Here is a 17,129-nt window from a genome sequence, read left to right on the forward strand (position 1 = left end):
TAATTTTATTAATTATAAGGTATTTTGTGAACCAATGCATCTTTGGACGCAATCGGGATACTTATATTTGGGATAAAATACGATTACCTGTATTCGGGCCGCAATCAGGCAACTCTAATAAATCATACGTCCATGGAGATATCAAAAAACATTAAAGTAATTGATATTCTGTAAAACTTAAAATCGAAATAAATAACATATTATTTCGACCCATTTAAAATTACAGAACTTTGTTGAGAATGCCTAAATATCTACCTTAGTCATAAATCTATGTAAATAATATTATTTGAAAAAATTGTAAGCCAAGATAAGGAAAATAAAATATATCAAATAATTAATTATTGTAAGATATTATTTTATTCTATTTCATCCAATGATTTAATAGTTTTTACGTCATAATATTTATTTAATATAGTAACATACAAATAATACTTTTACGTAATTTCATAATTCTATAGTAACACCAACAATCTGAACTCAATTTTGTACTTTATATGATTGACATTAAACATTAAACCTTAATCATATCTATACATATATTTATGTATATCAAAAAGTTTTAAAATAAAACAAAATTGGATACAAAAACCTAATATTGATTGCAATAATAATTTAATAATTTAAAATTTGAAAAAAAAATCAAAACTATTATTTAAAATAAAAATAAAAATGTTATATTTATATAAAATTTATATATATTATAACACTATAACTATGAGGAAACAGATTTTTATGCACAAAAGAGCTTCAAAATATGCTCCTAAAAATGCTAAAATGATGTAATGTGTTACAAAATATGCATTTACTTTTAAAAATGCACTTAAAATTCAATAAAAAAAAAAAACCATGTTTAAAATTATCTTAAAATTAAGCATAATGCATATATATTCATTAATTAAGTACTAAAAAAGGTATTTAGTTGTCTTCAATATAATTTTTTTCCTTTAAGTTTCTTTATCTTAAATTTATAAAATATTGGCCCACATTAAAAAAAAAAATTAAAACAAAAATTGAATTCATATTTTACCTTATTGCACTAGATGACTAGAAGTTGCTCAACATGTTCGAACGTTAACTTCCTCTGAAGTATTCAACTGAAATTTTACAAATATAACAGTACAAAAGTGAACCATCCATTTAAAAAATATTTTTATACTCATTTACATATGTTTTTAAGCAACTCCTAATTGGTGTTTTTACTTTTGGCATTTTTAAGTGACGAAACAAAAATTGGAATAATTTTACACGCAATTTAACACATGAAGACGTACCTACGAACACTCGACACTGACTGCCAATTAGTTTCCATCGAACACTTGAACTAGATTCATATGATATGAATTCATCTATATTTATACAATATAATGTATAAATATATATATAATAGATATTGGTATTTCCATCTTTGGTGATAACGATTGATCGTAATTTCATAGATTTATGTGGCTATGAACGTAAAAACTTAAGACAAATCCAATATATGTGCTAAAAATAAAAATATGCACAATAAAACTACAAAATATGCAAAATATTATGCTAATTAAAATTAGTGTTATTTTAATAAGAATGATCTAAATGGAGGACAATTCTTATTAGATTTCAAAAATCTCTTTTCGATTTTTAATACACACATGCATATAAATATAGCTAAACAAATCATTAATGTATATTTAAATAGTTTTATATTTTAACTCCAGACTACACCTATTGCTTCCAATACTCAAATTATTAATATATAAATCCATGATAAGACCTGTTTGGGCATATGGTGCCCAAATCTGGGGTTGCGCCAAGCCAACCCACATACAAAATATTCAATCATTCCCATCTATTTGCCTACGTCAAATAACTTCTGCTCCATGGTTTGTCGCAACCACTCTCTCCGCAAAGATCTAAATATTGAGACAGTCGAAAACCTAACCATAACCAATACAAAAAATTCTTCTTCAGATTATCCCTACATTCCAACCCACTTGTCTCAAACCAGTATTCTTTTTCACTTCTAAATGACCCTCTTTGTCGTCTAAAAAGACGTTGGTGTCGTGATCTTCTGATCTAGGCACTTTACGTCTTTACCCAAAATGTAATTAAAAAAGGGTCCTATCACTGAATGGCTTCCCTTATCACGTTTTATTGATAATCTTGTTTATGTTGTCTTGCAAATTTACTTATTGTGCTATTTTGCACAGATTGTAAATGTTATATTTTTTCTAAATAAAAAAAATTTTAAAAAAAGTTAATTATTACAACTTTATGTACAAGTATAAGTTTTTTTCATTCAAAATATTTCAATATAAGTAGTAAAAATATGTATAATTTTGTTTTTAAATAGGTATCTTACATTTTAATATATTATAATTTATATTTATTAAAACAACAGTAGGTAAAACGTAAATATTTATTTTAGATTATGCTACACAATATACATTACCTATTAAATAAGTGTATGGGTTATGAGAGAAAATGGACGGATGAACCTTAAATTTAATAATTGTTTAATAGGTATTAAATGTATTAAGTTAAAACTATTTTATAAATAAATATTACTGAGATATGTTTGATCAAATACATGAATCAACTGAGAATATTATGGAAGATTAACAGCAAACTACTTCATTTATATCAAAGTAAATATGGTTTATGGTAGATAATAAAGAGAAAAAAATTTAAACCGGATTAAAATATTCTCCTCATTGTTATATTATTAGTTTTCACTAAATTAAATATCCATTGTGATCAATGCATGAGTCATAACTAAAAATTAATTACTATATGAATATTAAATTATTTATTGATTAGTACATAGGTATAATATATTTATGTTTATTTATTTTATTCGATACACTTATACTCCTTTTTAAAATTAATATGAAATCACTCATTGATATTAATATTCTAAAATGTCTTTCATTCAGAAAGAATTCATTTATTCATTTATGGAACTTAAAACAATAAAAATAATTTTTAAAAAGCGTTTAATAAGCTGTTAGAATAAGTATGTGTGTGTGTATACGTATAAATATTATCGAAAAACTAATTGAAAAAGTACAACTTAATACATAATTTAGGGAGAAGGGGTGTAAGTGGTATAATTTAAAATAGTTATAACAGTTGTATTAAAAACGATGATGATTCAATTAGGTTCATGAATTTTGTGGGTGTCTATTATACATATAAAAAATATAATTAATATGAGTTCAAAAGGTAAGCAAATCCCAAGCGTGTGTTACAGGTTGCTGAGAAGAAACATGTCCAGAACCTTTATAAACAACTAACTTACTTTTAGTAATATTTCTCAATAAATATTCCATTGCCTCATGGAAAATTACTTCAAAATAAAAATTAATAATACGTTTGAGTACAAAAATGATACAACTAGAAAAATAATAGTGATAATTGATTACCTAATATTTATTATATTTGATGTATTAAAAATTAAAAACTAAATATAATTTTACATTTAAATAGCTTAAATAATAATTTAAATAGAAACTTTGTACTAATAATTGAAATTTATATGCAACTTAAATTACATTTATTTATGATACAAATAAAATAAATTTATGGAATAACCCAAAGTTTTCCTATTCTTCAATAATATTTTCGGGTAAAAATGTTTGTTATATGGAAAATATACAACTATAAGTTTAATTGAATATTGAAACATATGAATAATATTTAAAAAATCATAGTATTCCCAATAAATTCCTGATCTTGGGAATGTTCCCAGGAATTTCCCAAGAATAAAATCCCAGGTATTTGTTCATCATTACTAACATTACATAAACATTTAAGAAAATAATCTAATACCTTATACACAAAGACTTTCTTCATAACTTTAAAAAATAAAATAAAATTATTACTGCCTAACGATGAAATAATAATCATAAATCATAATTTTCTTATTCTAACTATCCAAGTACGATTAGTATAAAATAATGTATATGGTTAACTATTGTATTAAATTTAGATTTTTAATATAAATAACATAATAAATATAAATATTATATTTATATTTTCAATTTAAATTTAACTCAAAGAATAATTATATACAAATGTTGAATTTGAGACTAATATAATTCTAAAATCATAAAATGATTATAATTTTTATTTCACTATTAACAAAACGTGTATTAAGAACGCATAACTCAACTTACTCAACTAAGATTTTTTATCAAATTATCTCATGGCTTGTAAAATCACCAAAATAATATTGCTAAAATAAACAAATTTGGTTAAAATATTTTTATATTTATTTTTGTTTTGTATAGGCAAGCAATAATCAAATGGAGAATTATCCTGTGATGGTCAATCCCGAAGGCCCTTTATATTCAAAAGCAGTAGGAATTCGATTTAAGGTATGACTTTAAATATATTTACTAGTATACCTACTGTTTTAAATTTATTATATTATAATATAACTACAAATTTAAGCAATAACTATAATTTTTCTATTAACGCTTTCAAATATCTTTTCAATATGATAGTGAAATTTGAGAATTGTTTTATGTAAGCTCATAATTTATTACCTATGCAGTAAAAATGGGAGACACGACAAATGCATTAGTTTTATTTTTATTCATATGCTTTATCATATTTTATGAATTTAAAGTAGATTCTAGTTTAACAAATATACTTCAAATGAATAAATATCATTAATTTATAAATTAGTTACATTAAATCATTAATTAGTTTATCAAAATTGTTAGCAATCAGCTCTTTGGAGCAAATTAAACCTTAAAATATTTAACTTTTGACTTTTCAGACATTCAAGAATTCTATATAAGCCTACAATATTATGAAGTATTAATCAAATGTTTATAATTCACTTTGAAGAGATATACTGAACTCTAGTTGTGATTATGTAAGATATGAGTTGTATATTTTAAATTCTGAGAAGAAATTCTGATTTTAATTCTAACGATGACGAGTTTTTAATTTCCTAATTGTCTATAACCGCTTTTTTGAGTTGTAAAATAAACAATAATTCATATATATCGATAAAAAAAATCGAAAATACATACTTATTATATCTACTTATTCAATTTTTATAATATTTGTCAAAGCTACAAAATTATTTTGTAGTTAAATGCATGTATTTTTTTTTAATTAAACCATTTAATAATTTAAAACGTAGTACAAGAATTCTCTTAAGTTCTTTTAACTGAAATTTAAAAAATGTTGATAACACTGGTAAATAAATATCATATATATTTATACTTACGAGCAAAAACGAATTCTCTTCAAATAATTTTTGTTTTTTGTTGCAATTCAAACAAAAGTAATAGTAAAGACAAAAACATTCAACTTCTAGTTAAATTGTTATATTTTATAGTCAATGACATTTTCAAACTATCTAAACTAATTTTAAACTATTATGTAGGCATTATGTAAAAGAAATGAAACATTTATAACAAACCTGTAGACATAACAAACTTAACATAATAGTTTTTGTGTCGTATTTCTAATAATATGCAGTTTCTGACGTAAAGTACCTTCAACATAAAAAAATCTAAAGTTACCAAACACCACTACTAGCACTTTGCAAAATAGTCTCTTTTAAATTAACTTATCATACTTGTCCACTACTGGGTACTGAAACACCTCTGTTTGAGATTGTAAAATATTTTTATGAAATATCTCATAGTCGTGACATAGGTATTAATATATATTAATAGTTTTAAGTCATTTAAATTTAAACTTCTTGAAGACTAGAACAAATATATTGCTCAATCAATCGGACATATAGTGTTATGTATTTTTACAAACCATTAAACATTTTTTCTTAAAAAAAAATTCATGGACAAAAAGTGGCCAAACAAAAATAAGACTCAGTTTACTTCTATACGTTATACCTCTAATTTAATAAATCAGCAGTGCCGTGCCTAGCATTATTAGTACCCGGTGCCAAAAATTATTTTTAGTGTCCTTATCCCCTCTACCATGTATGTTTATACCTACATATAAAGAGATAAAATAAAAAAAGGGGAAAGAAATTCTTTGGATTTACCTTTTTTTGCACATTTCTAACTTAATAGATTAGTAATATAATATTTAAATTGTATATGTAGAATAAAAATATTGATAGATAAGTACCAATCATACTAAACCGATATAAATTTACGAATCAAATTTGTCCAATTACATAAAAAATAACTTATCTTCAAATAAAAGCTAATAAAAAAAATTTCGTACCTACTTCTGCAATGAGTGATGTGAACATTATCATAGATGGGTTCAAAATAAAATCATACAACTTGTTCCAGTCGAAATTCTGTTATTAAAATATTATTAATCATGCAAAATAATAATAATAATGCAGTATACATAATATATTTATAAATCTATAATATATTATTGTTATTGACGATCAACGACGTCGTTATTTCGAGATAAAAATAAAAACTTATTATATTTATACATGAATAGGTATTTTTACTTAATTGCCTACAATACATTTTAAAACGTTATCTCATCGCCAGTAAAAATAATGAATCGACACCGCTGATCAGGATGATATTATTATATTAAAACTGATATAAAATATAAATTAATATGGTTAATTTTCATTTATCAGTAATATTATTTAGATCATAAAAAGGTTTTGGCGCCCGGTGCATACGCATCTCTCGCACCCCCCTAGGCACAGCACTGTAAATCAGCACCCATTTTACATATCAACATTTATTTTACTACTTAAAAACAACTCTCTAATTGTTACATAATTTTAAGCATCCCATTAATTTAATTTATAATAACTATAAAAATATTATTATTAACAAAAATGAATTTTTATGATTTTATTATTCTTATAAATAAATTAGATACATCACCTTCATTGCTTCATATACGTATGATAGTTTCTACATATTAAACATATTTTATATATAAACTAAAGTAACGCTATACATAGTATATACATTAATTTTCAAGATACATCGTTATGTACAATATGAATTCCTCAAATAATTAGCTTATTTTACATTACTTAATTAAAGTGTTGCTTATTAAAATTAGAGGAGTGACTCGATGAACAACAAAAGATTAATGATTTTCTACTAGATATCCTATAATATCCTACTCCCATTATCATGTGTATTTTGCTAACAGCATTGTATTAAATATTTTAATATATAAATTTACCTATTAATTAGACTAATACAATTTAACAATAATTTAAAATTGTATATAATTATTTTATTACAATACAAAATTATGTAGATAGAAAAAGATCATTTTCAAGGACCCAATGAAGAACTGGATTTAACTTGCGAAGCAAGCCTCATACAAGAACAGCTGAAATGGCGAAAAATGATCGTTATCCAATCACTCACGCAGTCATATACAGAAAATATGTTCCTAGAGAAGTACAGAAATAACATCAATACAATAAATTCTGGTAAGTACTTACATCATAGTTAAATTATAATTTATCATTAAATACTATTCATAATGAAAAGTGATTTGTTCTTGTTAACAGGGAAACATATATCGACTCTGGTAGCTCTATTTGTCGCATCGTTCACACATATGATTGTACACGAGACGTGACAGAACCCTGTTAATTGTATAATATTATGTACAGGTGTATAAATTCTAGTTTTTTCAGAATATACTAATAAAATTGAAGCATTTCATATTTATTTTTTCCTTGCATAAAAATCATTATAAACATTTAGGTATGTACTTAATAATTAATAATTATTCATACAAGAAGCAAATGTGGAAAAATAAAATACAATCAAGCATCTAGTGCACAAATAAGTACCTAGATTGTAAGTATCTACATGCAATTATTATAGAACTTAAATAAAAAAATTATATTTTTCACTTCGTATTTCACCGTATTACAATTTATATTTATATTTTTTTTATTTTTATTTTTTCTCGCCAACTCAATGTGCAAAAATAGTTTCAACAAAATCTACTAGCCATGAAAAATACTTTTATGACATTTGATATAGGTATTTAAAAACTTTGATTACATTTTATAGGCGTTAGTATATACATTTTAAACAGTTAAAAAACGACATAAAATATTAATTTAAAATTTAAAGAATAAATAACAATTATTTGTTTATAATTAAAATTTTAAGAATACATTTCAATTTAAAGCTCTGATCAGCAATCGTTTAGAGAACATTTTTCCATTTTTGACACAATCGTAAACACACTTAGCAAATTTTAGTTTTTTGTTATTTGCAAGAGAATAAACCCTTTTTTAATTTTTTTTATTTTTTTGTATTCTAACTCAAGCTGTAACTTCCTCTCACCATCCTGTCATTAACATTTTCTCATTTATAACCATCGTTGGCCACCGAATGCTAAAATTCGGTCGAGAAGACAAAAACAAGAGGACAAATCGCATTAAAAACATTTCTAACGAGCTACCGAGAATATCCCTTGATAAAAGACAAAGAGGAGAGGAAAATTCCTGTAGATCGGCTCAAACTCGATAGCGACCGCAATAACTTTATTTAATTATATTATATAGGCAAGTTTTATACGCTCGGTTCGTCATACATTTTATATATCTTTGTAAACGTTGAGCGCTATGTAAATTGTTTGAAAATATAAATTTTGTTGAGAGTAACATTGTAATAGTAAATACCTACCGAAATATTTCAGGTTATAGTTTATCAAGAAAAGTGTTTAACAATGGCGGATAAAAATAATCTTTGTTATAATTAATTGTAATAATTAAAAATATAGTTTACATTTTTATTCTTTAATATAACAAACTTTGTACAAATTATTTGAATTATGTACATATTTTAATCTCCAATAGTATCTAAGTTTTATAAGTTTTCTTATTAAACTTCTACAAGATAAATTAGGTATAATTTCGTATTTTTTTAAAGCGATGTGGTTATAAATATTTTCAACAAAAGAATTTCTTATAATTTTTTGTGCAACATAAATATTGCATAATGTAATAGGCACTTAACTTTAAACTTCTCACTCATTAGTCATCAATGACGAAATTAAATTAATTATCAATATAGTTGGTAAGATGATCTATGATATCAGTTTAGATAACTTTTTTAATTCTTATAGGACATAGGTATATATAATAATACATGATAATATTATAATATTTTGACAATTTTTTTATAAGTTATAGTATTTAATCTTACCAATATGAAACTTTAAGTTTTATTGTAATGACAACATATATTTATTTGGAATACCATTATGGCTATTAATATTATTACAATAATTATATTAAAACTTATAGGTAACACTGTTCAAAAATATTTAATGGCTTGCATTATGTAGGATTATATAGTTTTATAACTATATATGTACTTTATAAAATTGTTGTTATTTTAAACAATGATGGTGCTTCGTATTCTAACATTGTTTAAGATAAGTATAACTAATTATAATTCATTAATTGTAAATTTCAAATATTTGTTTCGAAGGGCAATCAAGTACATCGTTGATTTTGCATAAATGTGATACCTATTTAGTTTGTAAATGTTTAGTTAGAAGAGAAACTAAACAAACATTTGATGTGACAAACATTAAATTTATGATAAAAGTTTCCACATTGACTTAGGTATATATAGTTCACTCAATTAAAAACGAAATTTTACATACAATATGTTTATAATGTAGGTACATAAATATACAATATAAGTACATATTATATGTAACAGGAAATTTAACAATAAGCAATCCAATTTTTTTAAACAATAAACACCAAACACGATATACAAATATCATGTATCAAATAAGATTGTTTTACCTATCTACTTATAATAATACAAGTGTTGTCTTATTTATAGACATTTAAAAATATTGAACACATTAAATAAATTAAAAATAAATCGATGAATAGGTATACTTATTTTGCACTGATCATCATATAATATAACCACGAATTTGGAAGCACTTTGTTATGACTTTTCCTAGTGTATAATAAGTACCTACCAATTTTATTATCGACTAATAAGATGGTAAAATCATGAATCAAATAAGATTCAGTGCCGAATCTAGGTTTCAGGAAGCCGAGGTGAAATTACTAAAATTAGAAACTTTTTAAAAAAAATGTATTTATACACTTGTACATATTATTATGATGCATTAATAATACATTTGTTTGTGTCTGCTAATATATATAAATTAATATTAATTCAATTAATAAAATTGTACAAGCACTTTATGATAAAATATCTTAAAATATAGAGATAGCATCAGCTCCGCGCATGTTTTTTCATATTATGCAATGATGTTATACAATTAACTAAAAATTAAACACATTCATAAACAAAATATTCAATGACGATATCTACCATACAGCAAAACGTCTTAACACTGAGTGTAATGAAAGAAATTTCAACCGTCGTAATTTATACATACAACTTATAACAAAATTTTGGTAAGTTCGAAATTGAATTTGACATTAAATTATTTTATGTATATAGTATATACTCTGTTGTTAATCGCGCCATCAGAAGATTTTTTTAAACTCTGTATTAAATTTTCATGCTATTTTACTTGCAAACAAATATTTTATTACATAATAATCAAATTAAAAAAACTATAAGAAACAAAAATATTGCTTACAAACAGCATAAAAAAGTGAACCTTTTTTTAAAAATTATTGTAATTAGAAAATACTAATTTAAAAATATTTGATAAAAAATTCGATCTCAACAAAAAAACAGTATCAAAGGCGATAAATAACACTTTATATATATAGATATTTTTTTAATAACTTTTCTTACTTTTTAAAAGTGTCCTTTAGTCATAAGTTTTGGTATATATTAAATAGATGCTTGATTAATAAGCAAAAATGCTGTAAGATTTATATTTAAGTATTATAATTAGAGCATAAAAATAAACTTTTTTTTTACTTACAAACATATATTTGTGAATATTAGATTAAGTTAAAATTATGTATTTTCTACAATATTAATAGTGCTTTAGTTAACTATAGTTATTTTGAGTGTTAGCTAATAACATCACAAAGTAACACGTTACGTAACTTCATTAAAAATTTTATTTTTTAGATGAAAAGTTACCTAATTACTTTTTAGATTGAAAAGTTAAATAACTTCATTACAATTTTATTTAAGTAACGAGAAAAATAACTCGCTTAACACTGGTTATTTTACAATATTTTTTCTTAGCAACTAAATTTGTTGATTTACAATGTTTTAACTGTTAAAATATTGCCTAAATTGTTTTTGTTGTGCATTTTTTTAACTTAGAACATATTTCACTAAAAAGCAGAATTTTAAAATTTAAAATTTTTTTTAACTTACTGCATTTTAACTTGAAGAACAATATACTCTTTTGTAGAGTAAAAAGCTTTTAAAACCATATTTTTCAATAGATTTTGTGCTTGCTATCTTCAAAAAAATATTAAAATCTTTCCCATACACTTCAATAATGGTAACAAACTATTTAATTTCATAAATACATCTTTATTAAATTTATAAAATACATTGTATAATCACAATATTAATATATCAAAATATTTATTTTACTTCAATACTTTGACAATTAAGTAAAATTATAAATTAATAGTTATATGATGAAAACAAAAAAGTTTGCTAACATACAAAAAATAACAGGTACTGCCTAAATTATCATTAAAGTTATGATAATGAATGATTTCCAATATTTACAAATTTGCAGTACAAGTTAATATTAAATATATCAGTATTTTTAAACATAAAATAATGCTAGTCAAGACATGATAAATAAAATAAAAAAAGTAGGCTTAATATTATAAAATTACAATAAGACCTATAGATGGTTTGTTGATAAACGTTTCTTTTTTTTTTTTTTTTTAATCAATTATAAGAAGAAACAATTTTGACATACATTAAATTAAAGTATAAATTAAGATAAACAAAATTAAAATTATAAACACTTCAATCAACCTAATTACTGTATTACTACAAAAATGAGCAATATCATAATTATTGAAACATATTATACAAGCTCAAGGATTAATTAATTGTCATTATATCTATTATTACCTAAAATCTTAAGCTTGGTTTACACTTCAATATGTGTCTGAAAAATAAACAAAGAAAATTAAACATATTTTGAATTAGTAAACAAATTGATATAAAAAACAAAGAACAAATACTACAAATCTTATTTTATAATTAAGTAAATTATAATTTTATATCAATATTTCTAGGCATTATACTAAATGGGACTTAATTATTGTTTTATACATTTTACAAATGATTTAAAACAAGATTTAATTGTTGTATTTTTTATAGTATAACTTGATTTTATGAGTACAATGTTTTATTTGTCTTATTTGTTAATTTATCTGTAATAATAATATTACACAGTAATGAAAAACTTGATTTTTAAAATGTATCACTTAGTATTTTGTAAATTATTTACCTACACTATATGAATTAAAAGAATTATATTGTATAGTAACAGCAAAATTGAAAAATTTAATTATGACTATTATTTCAATTATTTTATTTTAAGTAAAACTGAAATTTAGGTTTTTATACTATGATATATCTACTAATATTATCTATCACAATATGATTTTTTTAATTTTTATTTGCTAAAATAATATAATGAAACATAGAAATTTTCAGCCATTAATCATGTGGTTATTAACAGCCATTAAATTATATGCATAAATTTACATTAATCTACCAACAATTGAATTTTTTATACTTATATGTATACATTGAATTACTTTGCGAGTTTTTTTGTCAAATCATATTCATATAACATACTTGTCTAATTTTTCCCAGAATACCATAAGAGTTGCTCTGTCTAAATGACGCCTGGTCCTTGATATCTGCAGGACATTAACAGCCCATTTGGCCACATTTGTATCTAACTTCATTTCATCAAATTTTAAATGAAATGCACATACTGAAAATTATACAAAATAATTAATTAGTAAATCATTTTTTTTTTTTTTTAATTGTTATTTAGTTGAACTTAATTAACTCAGAGTTAAATAGACCGAAAAAAAGTTTGAATTATCCAGCTTAAAAATTTTTAAAACATACAAAATATATATTCTTATGTATTTATTATAAATAAAGTAATGTAATAAAAAAACAAAAATGAGGTTAGAAAATTAATTAAAAAAGGTATTTATTTTTGTTTAAGTTTTGCTATTGATCGCAGTTTTTGTAGTGAATCGTTCTAAATCATTTATCAATAACTGTAATACTAATGAGTAATAACCTTATTTTTGATATTAAAATGCATACATAAGGTACATGAGGGAAATATTACAACTTTATAACATTAATAAAATTCAAAACTTTGAGTTATCTACGAAAATATTTGAGTTAAATAAGATTTTTTCACATTGTTTAAATAGGAAATTCTAGGGACTGGAGAAAAATTTCAAGTTAAAGAAGTTCAAGATAACCAAGTTTTTATTTTTTAATATCATATCTTTTTAATAATTTTAAGGGTTCAACTGTAAATCATAAGGCATGTTTAATAAAACTTAAATTGCTCTTTAATTTATAATTATTAAGATTCCATAAAATCTATTAAAAACATTATAAAAATTATTTATAAATATCAATAAACAGCTATGAATCCATTTAGAAATTTAACTGTCAACTGTATCTAAATTTTAAATTTACCTTTTTTTTTATACTTTTTTAAATTCAAATTAAACTTAATTGTCTGTTTAGATAAAAATTATAGAATTATTTTTAAACCAAGTACCATAGTTTAATTATTTAAATTGATGAATATCCCAAATATTACTAACCATTCATTAAAATAATATTTTTATTTTTTTTAATGTAAAATAAAAGTAAATTAAACCAGGGTATAAAAAAAATATAAAATATTTAAATGGCATAATTTACTTTTAGAAAAAATTTCTACAGGATTGCCATCCCATGGCCACCCTTTAAACTGCCATGCAGGTCCCATAACAAATACCGCAACCACTCTATCCCATTCCCCTTGTGAAAGTCTTTGAGGATTGTCAACCACACGGTAAGGCACTGTCATGCCCCCATCCTTACGACGTTGTAAGAGTAATTCATTATCACGTTTTGATCCATTTTGTTTTTTTTCTTCAGTTGAAACAAATCTTTAAAAAAATAATTGATTATCTAATCAGAATTTACTGCTAAATAAATTGTAGGGTACAATTTTAATATATAATACATTAATTTAAACAATTAGGTAATTTGATAATATTATTGAGAATTTGTAAAAACAAATAAAAACTAAAAAAAAAAAAAAACAATTACCTTTACATATCATAAATTTAAAAATATTTTCATGTGTTAAAAATAATAAATACTTACTTCAGATCTTGTAAAATGTCTCTGGCGTTATGCATAGATATCAATGAAGACTGTCCAGCAGGGATGATAATAATTGGAGTTCTTGATATTCTTTGTTTAGCTTGTTGTGAAGCAGTCAATTTGGCCTATGTATTATATAACAATAAAATTATTAGATTGAATAGTTTAGACATGCAGTTAATAACAAAATACAAACAATAATATCCACCAATAATCTCCTTCCCCTTAAAAAATATATATACCTATTGAACCATACATCAATACTACTATTTTATTAAATTAACAAACATCACACATAGTTGAATAGTTATTTAGGCTTTAATGTATGGTTATAACATCAACCTAATAGTAAAATATAATAAAATACAAGAAAATTTAAGAGAAAAAAGGAACAATTTTTATTTTCATTATTCAGTGAAATTTTCAGTACCAACAGAGACATGAAGTAACAACTATAAGCAATGCATTGAAAATCAATATATAGATAATTCGAGTAACCATAATTATCAATTGAAAATTCAATCTAATTGATATTTTGATGAATTTTTAACTTAAACAATATTTTCTACTTTAATAAGCAAATCAAGTATTTATCAAAATCATTTCAATTTTATCTTGTTTTACATACTATACAAAAAAAGTAGAAATTTTATATTTTTTAAAATAATAAATATAATATTTTAAGACATAAAACCCATTAATTTTACTAAATATTAAAAATTATTATACTAATAAAAATTTTTTTTTTAACTCACCAAAATTTCGTTTTCCGTAAACTTTTAAAAACAATTAAAAATCTAATATTATTTCAAAATAAATAAATTAAAAATAAGTTAAACTACCCAACATGCCCAATTTATAATTATCATTACATCTAGTTGAACTTACATGTGGCCCAGGCCGAGAAGATTGTTGTACTGGAGTGACAGTAGCTACTGGTTTTTTTGGAACCGTTCCTTCAGTCACAGATTTTAATGTCATACCATGGTATGTACCCATAGTATCAATTTTAAAGCCTTCCGTATCTAAATATTAATATTTTCAAGTTAAATAGAATTTTAATTAAGTATCAAAATTAATGAAACAAATATTTAAGAAATTGACTAACCTTCTCTTGATTTAATAAATCTTTCTTGATCATAACGATTATAAACAGTTGGCTGTGGTATAGTTGGTTTAGGAGGTGCTACACGTGGTGTAGTTGACATACTATGTGATGGACGTGACCTCCCATCTTCACGGTTTTTTATTGATTGAAGTATTGCAAAAATATTCTTTCCAAAAACCTTAAACACAAATTAATACATATATATGTCTATAATCTCTTTCAAAATAATAAAATAAAATAATACTCAAATTAACTATATTTGTTAATTACTTTTCCATTGCTTTGTAGAATAGTAGTACGAGTTCTCCATTTTCTTTCTCGTTTAATGATGTCCTTTGTTATATCTACATCAAAATCTAACATAACTCTAAGATCTGGACCAAGACCAATATCATCATGTCCTTTAATGGTAGTACGTTTTTTTGCCAAACGTTTGGCTTTAATTGCAGCAATTTTTTCAACAGACATAGCTTCCGAAAGTGATCTATTAAAAATTATTAAAATCTATATTATTATCATACACATTTTTTTCAACTTATTCGAAGTCATTTAGACTTGCGGTTATAGATCTAAATGATTGCACTATGCTTTGACGGTAAACATATATTGACTAATATTATTTTATTTAATAAATTTATAATTTGAATGAGGACTTTTAAGAACAATTATACAAAATCAATTTTATTTTTTAAGCCTAAGATATTGTATTGAATTTATATAATGTGAATAAATCCAGACTAGTAAATTCTATGTTTAACAGCATTTTTTAATAATGCATTTATTTAATATTTACTTGATATTATCAACATTGACAGCAGATTCCTTAGGAGCATCCAAACGTGCAGCCAACTGCTGTTTAACCCTTTGAACTTGTAAAGTATCTTCCATACGCGGTTTTTTTGCAACTGATTCTTGGACATCTTCAACAGCACTTCGTTTAACCTATTCAATATATTAAACATACAAACCTAATTGTAAAAACAAGAAAATGTAAAGTGTATAAATTTAAATTTAACCTGAGTTGGAATTTCAAGAGGAGCACTGCGATCGATACTAGCAGATGTAGATAATTCGCCATTTAAGTAAGCTAGAAGCTCCCTTCGATCTGGTCTTCTTACAACTGGTATATTTTCAGCCTAATAATTCAAAACAATATTATAAAATCAAATCAGATGATTGATTTTCAAACAATATTCAATTACTTACAGCTGCTTGCCGCACATATACTGGATGTGTGAGAGTAACATTCTTTAATAGAAATAATAGACATTCTAATGTGTAATATTCTTTTGGTGCACCATCTTTACCAGAACTAGAACAGCATATAAGAAATATGTAAGTACATTCACAAAATAAATATATTGATACTAGATGCTACTAACTATTTTGATGCTAATGAATGAATTAAACATTAGATAATACTTGCATTTAGTTGTGAACTGTTGCTTATGTAGGCAATAGTATATGAATTGTATACTCGTTTACTTACCCATACATCAAGAAGTTTGTATTCACAGTTTTTGGCCAAGATAAGTCACCAAATAATATGTGATTGTCCTTAATTATAATTTCTTTTTTATTAATATTGTATGTCCTTAAGAAAGTTAATGGGTCTGCCATTTTGATATAAATTTACAAAAAACTAGAAACAATATTTAAAATTTAAAATAATAAAATTTACACAAAAATATTTTCAATTTGGTGTGTACGTACTACTGTACTACGTACATTGA

The 17,129-nt window shown here is 23.6% G+C and overlaps 2 protein-coding genes across 3 annotated transcripts in view; one reads left to right on the forward strand and one right to left on the reverse strand.

Moving 5' to 3' along the window:
• LOC112601097 overlaps positions 1 to 7,594 on the forward strand; it is a 43,005-nt gene extending 35,411 nt beyond the window's left edge. The window contains exons 5-7 of the mRNA XM_025348525.1: positions 4,272 to 4,358; positions 7,222 to 7,399; positions 7,481 to 7,594. Coding sequence (XP_025204310.1) covers positions 4,272 to 4,358; positions 7,222 to 7,399; positions 7,481 to 7,551 — 336 coding nt within the window. The 3' untranslated portion in view covers positions 7,552 to 7,594. The remainder of the gene's footprint in view (positions 1 to 4,271; positions 4,359 to 7,221; positions 7,400 to 7,480) is intronic.
• Positions 7,595 to 11,839: 4,245 nt separating this feature from the next.
• LOC112601058 (parafibromin) lies at positions 11,840 to 17,129 on the reverse strand. 2 transcript variants are annotated; one of them, XM_025348471.1, is made up of 12 exons: positions 16,886 to 17,129; positions 16,603 to 16,708; positions 16,413 to 16,532; positions 16,190 to 16,338; positions 15,667 to 15,880; positions 15,397 to 15,574; positions 15,177 to 15,313; positions 15,044 to 15,064; positions 14,289 to 14,413; positions 13,839 to 14,068; positions 12,732 to 12,873; positions 11,840 to 12,033 (listed from the first exon to the last, which is right to left on the reverse strand). In XM_025348471.1, exons 1-12 carry the CDS (start codon positions 17,014 to 17,016, stop codon positions 11,997 to 11,999), a joined length of 1,590 nt encoding a protein of 529 aa, XP_025204256.1. In that variant the 5' UTR covers positions 17,017 to 17,129; the 3' UTR covers positions 11,840 to 11,996. The 2 variants fall into 2 exon arrangements, with proteins under 2 accessions (XP_025204256.1, XP_025204257.1); XM_025348472.1 differs by lacking the exon at positions 15,044 to 15,064 and having other exon boundaries at positions 11,845 to 12,033; positions 16,886 to 17,127.

Source organism: Melanaphis sacchari, unplaced genomic scaffold (genome assembly GCF_002803265.2).
Source record: "Melanaphis sacchari strain LSU unplaced genomic scaffold, SCAv2.0 Contig74_pilon_pilon, whole genome shotgun sequence".
Lineage (NCBI taxonomy): Eukaryota > Metazoa > Arthropoda > Insecta > Hemiptera > Aphididae > Melanaphis > Melanaphis sacchari.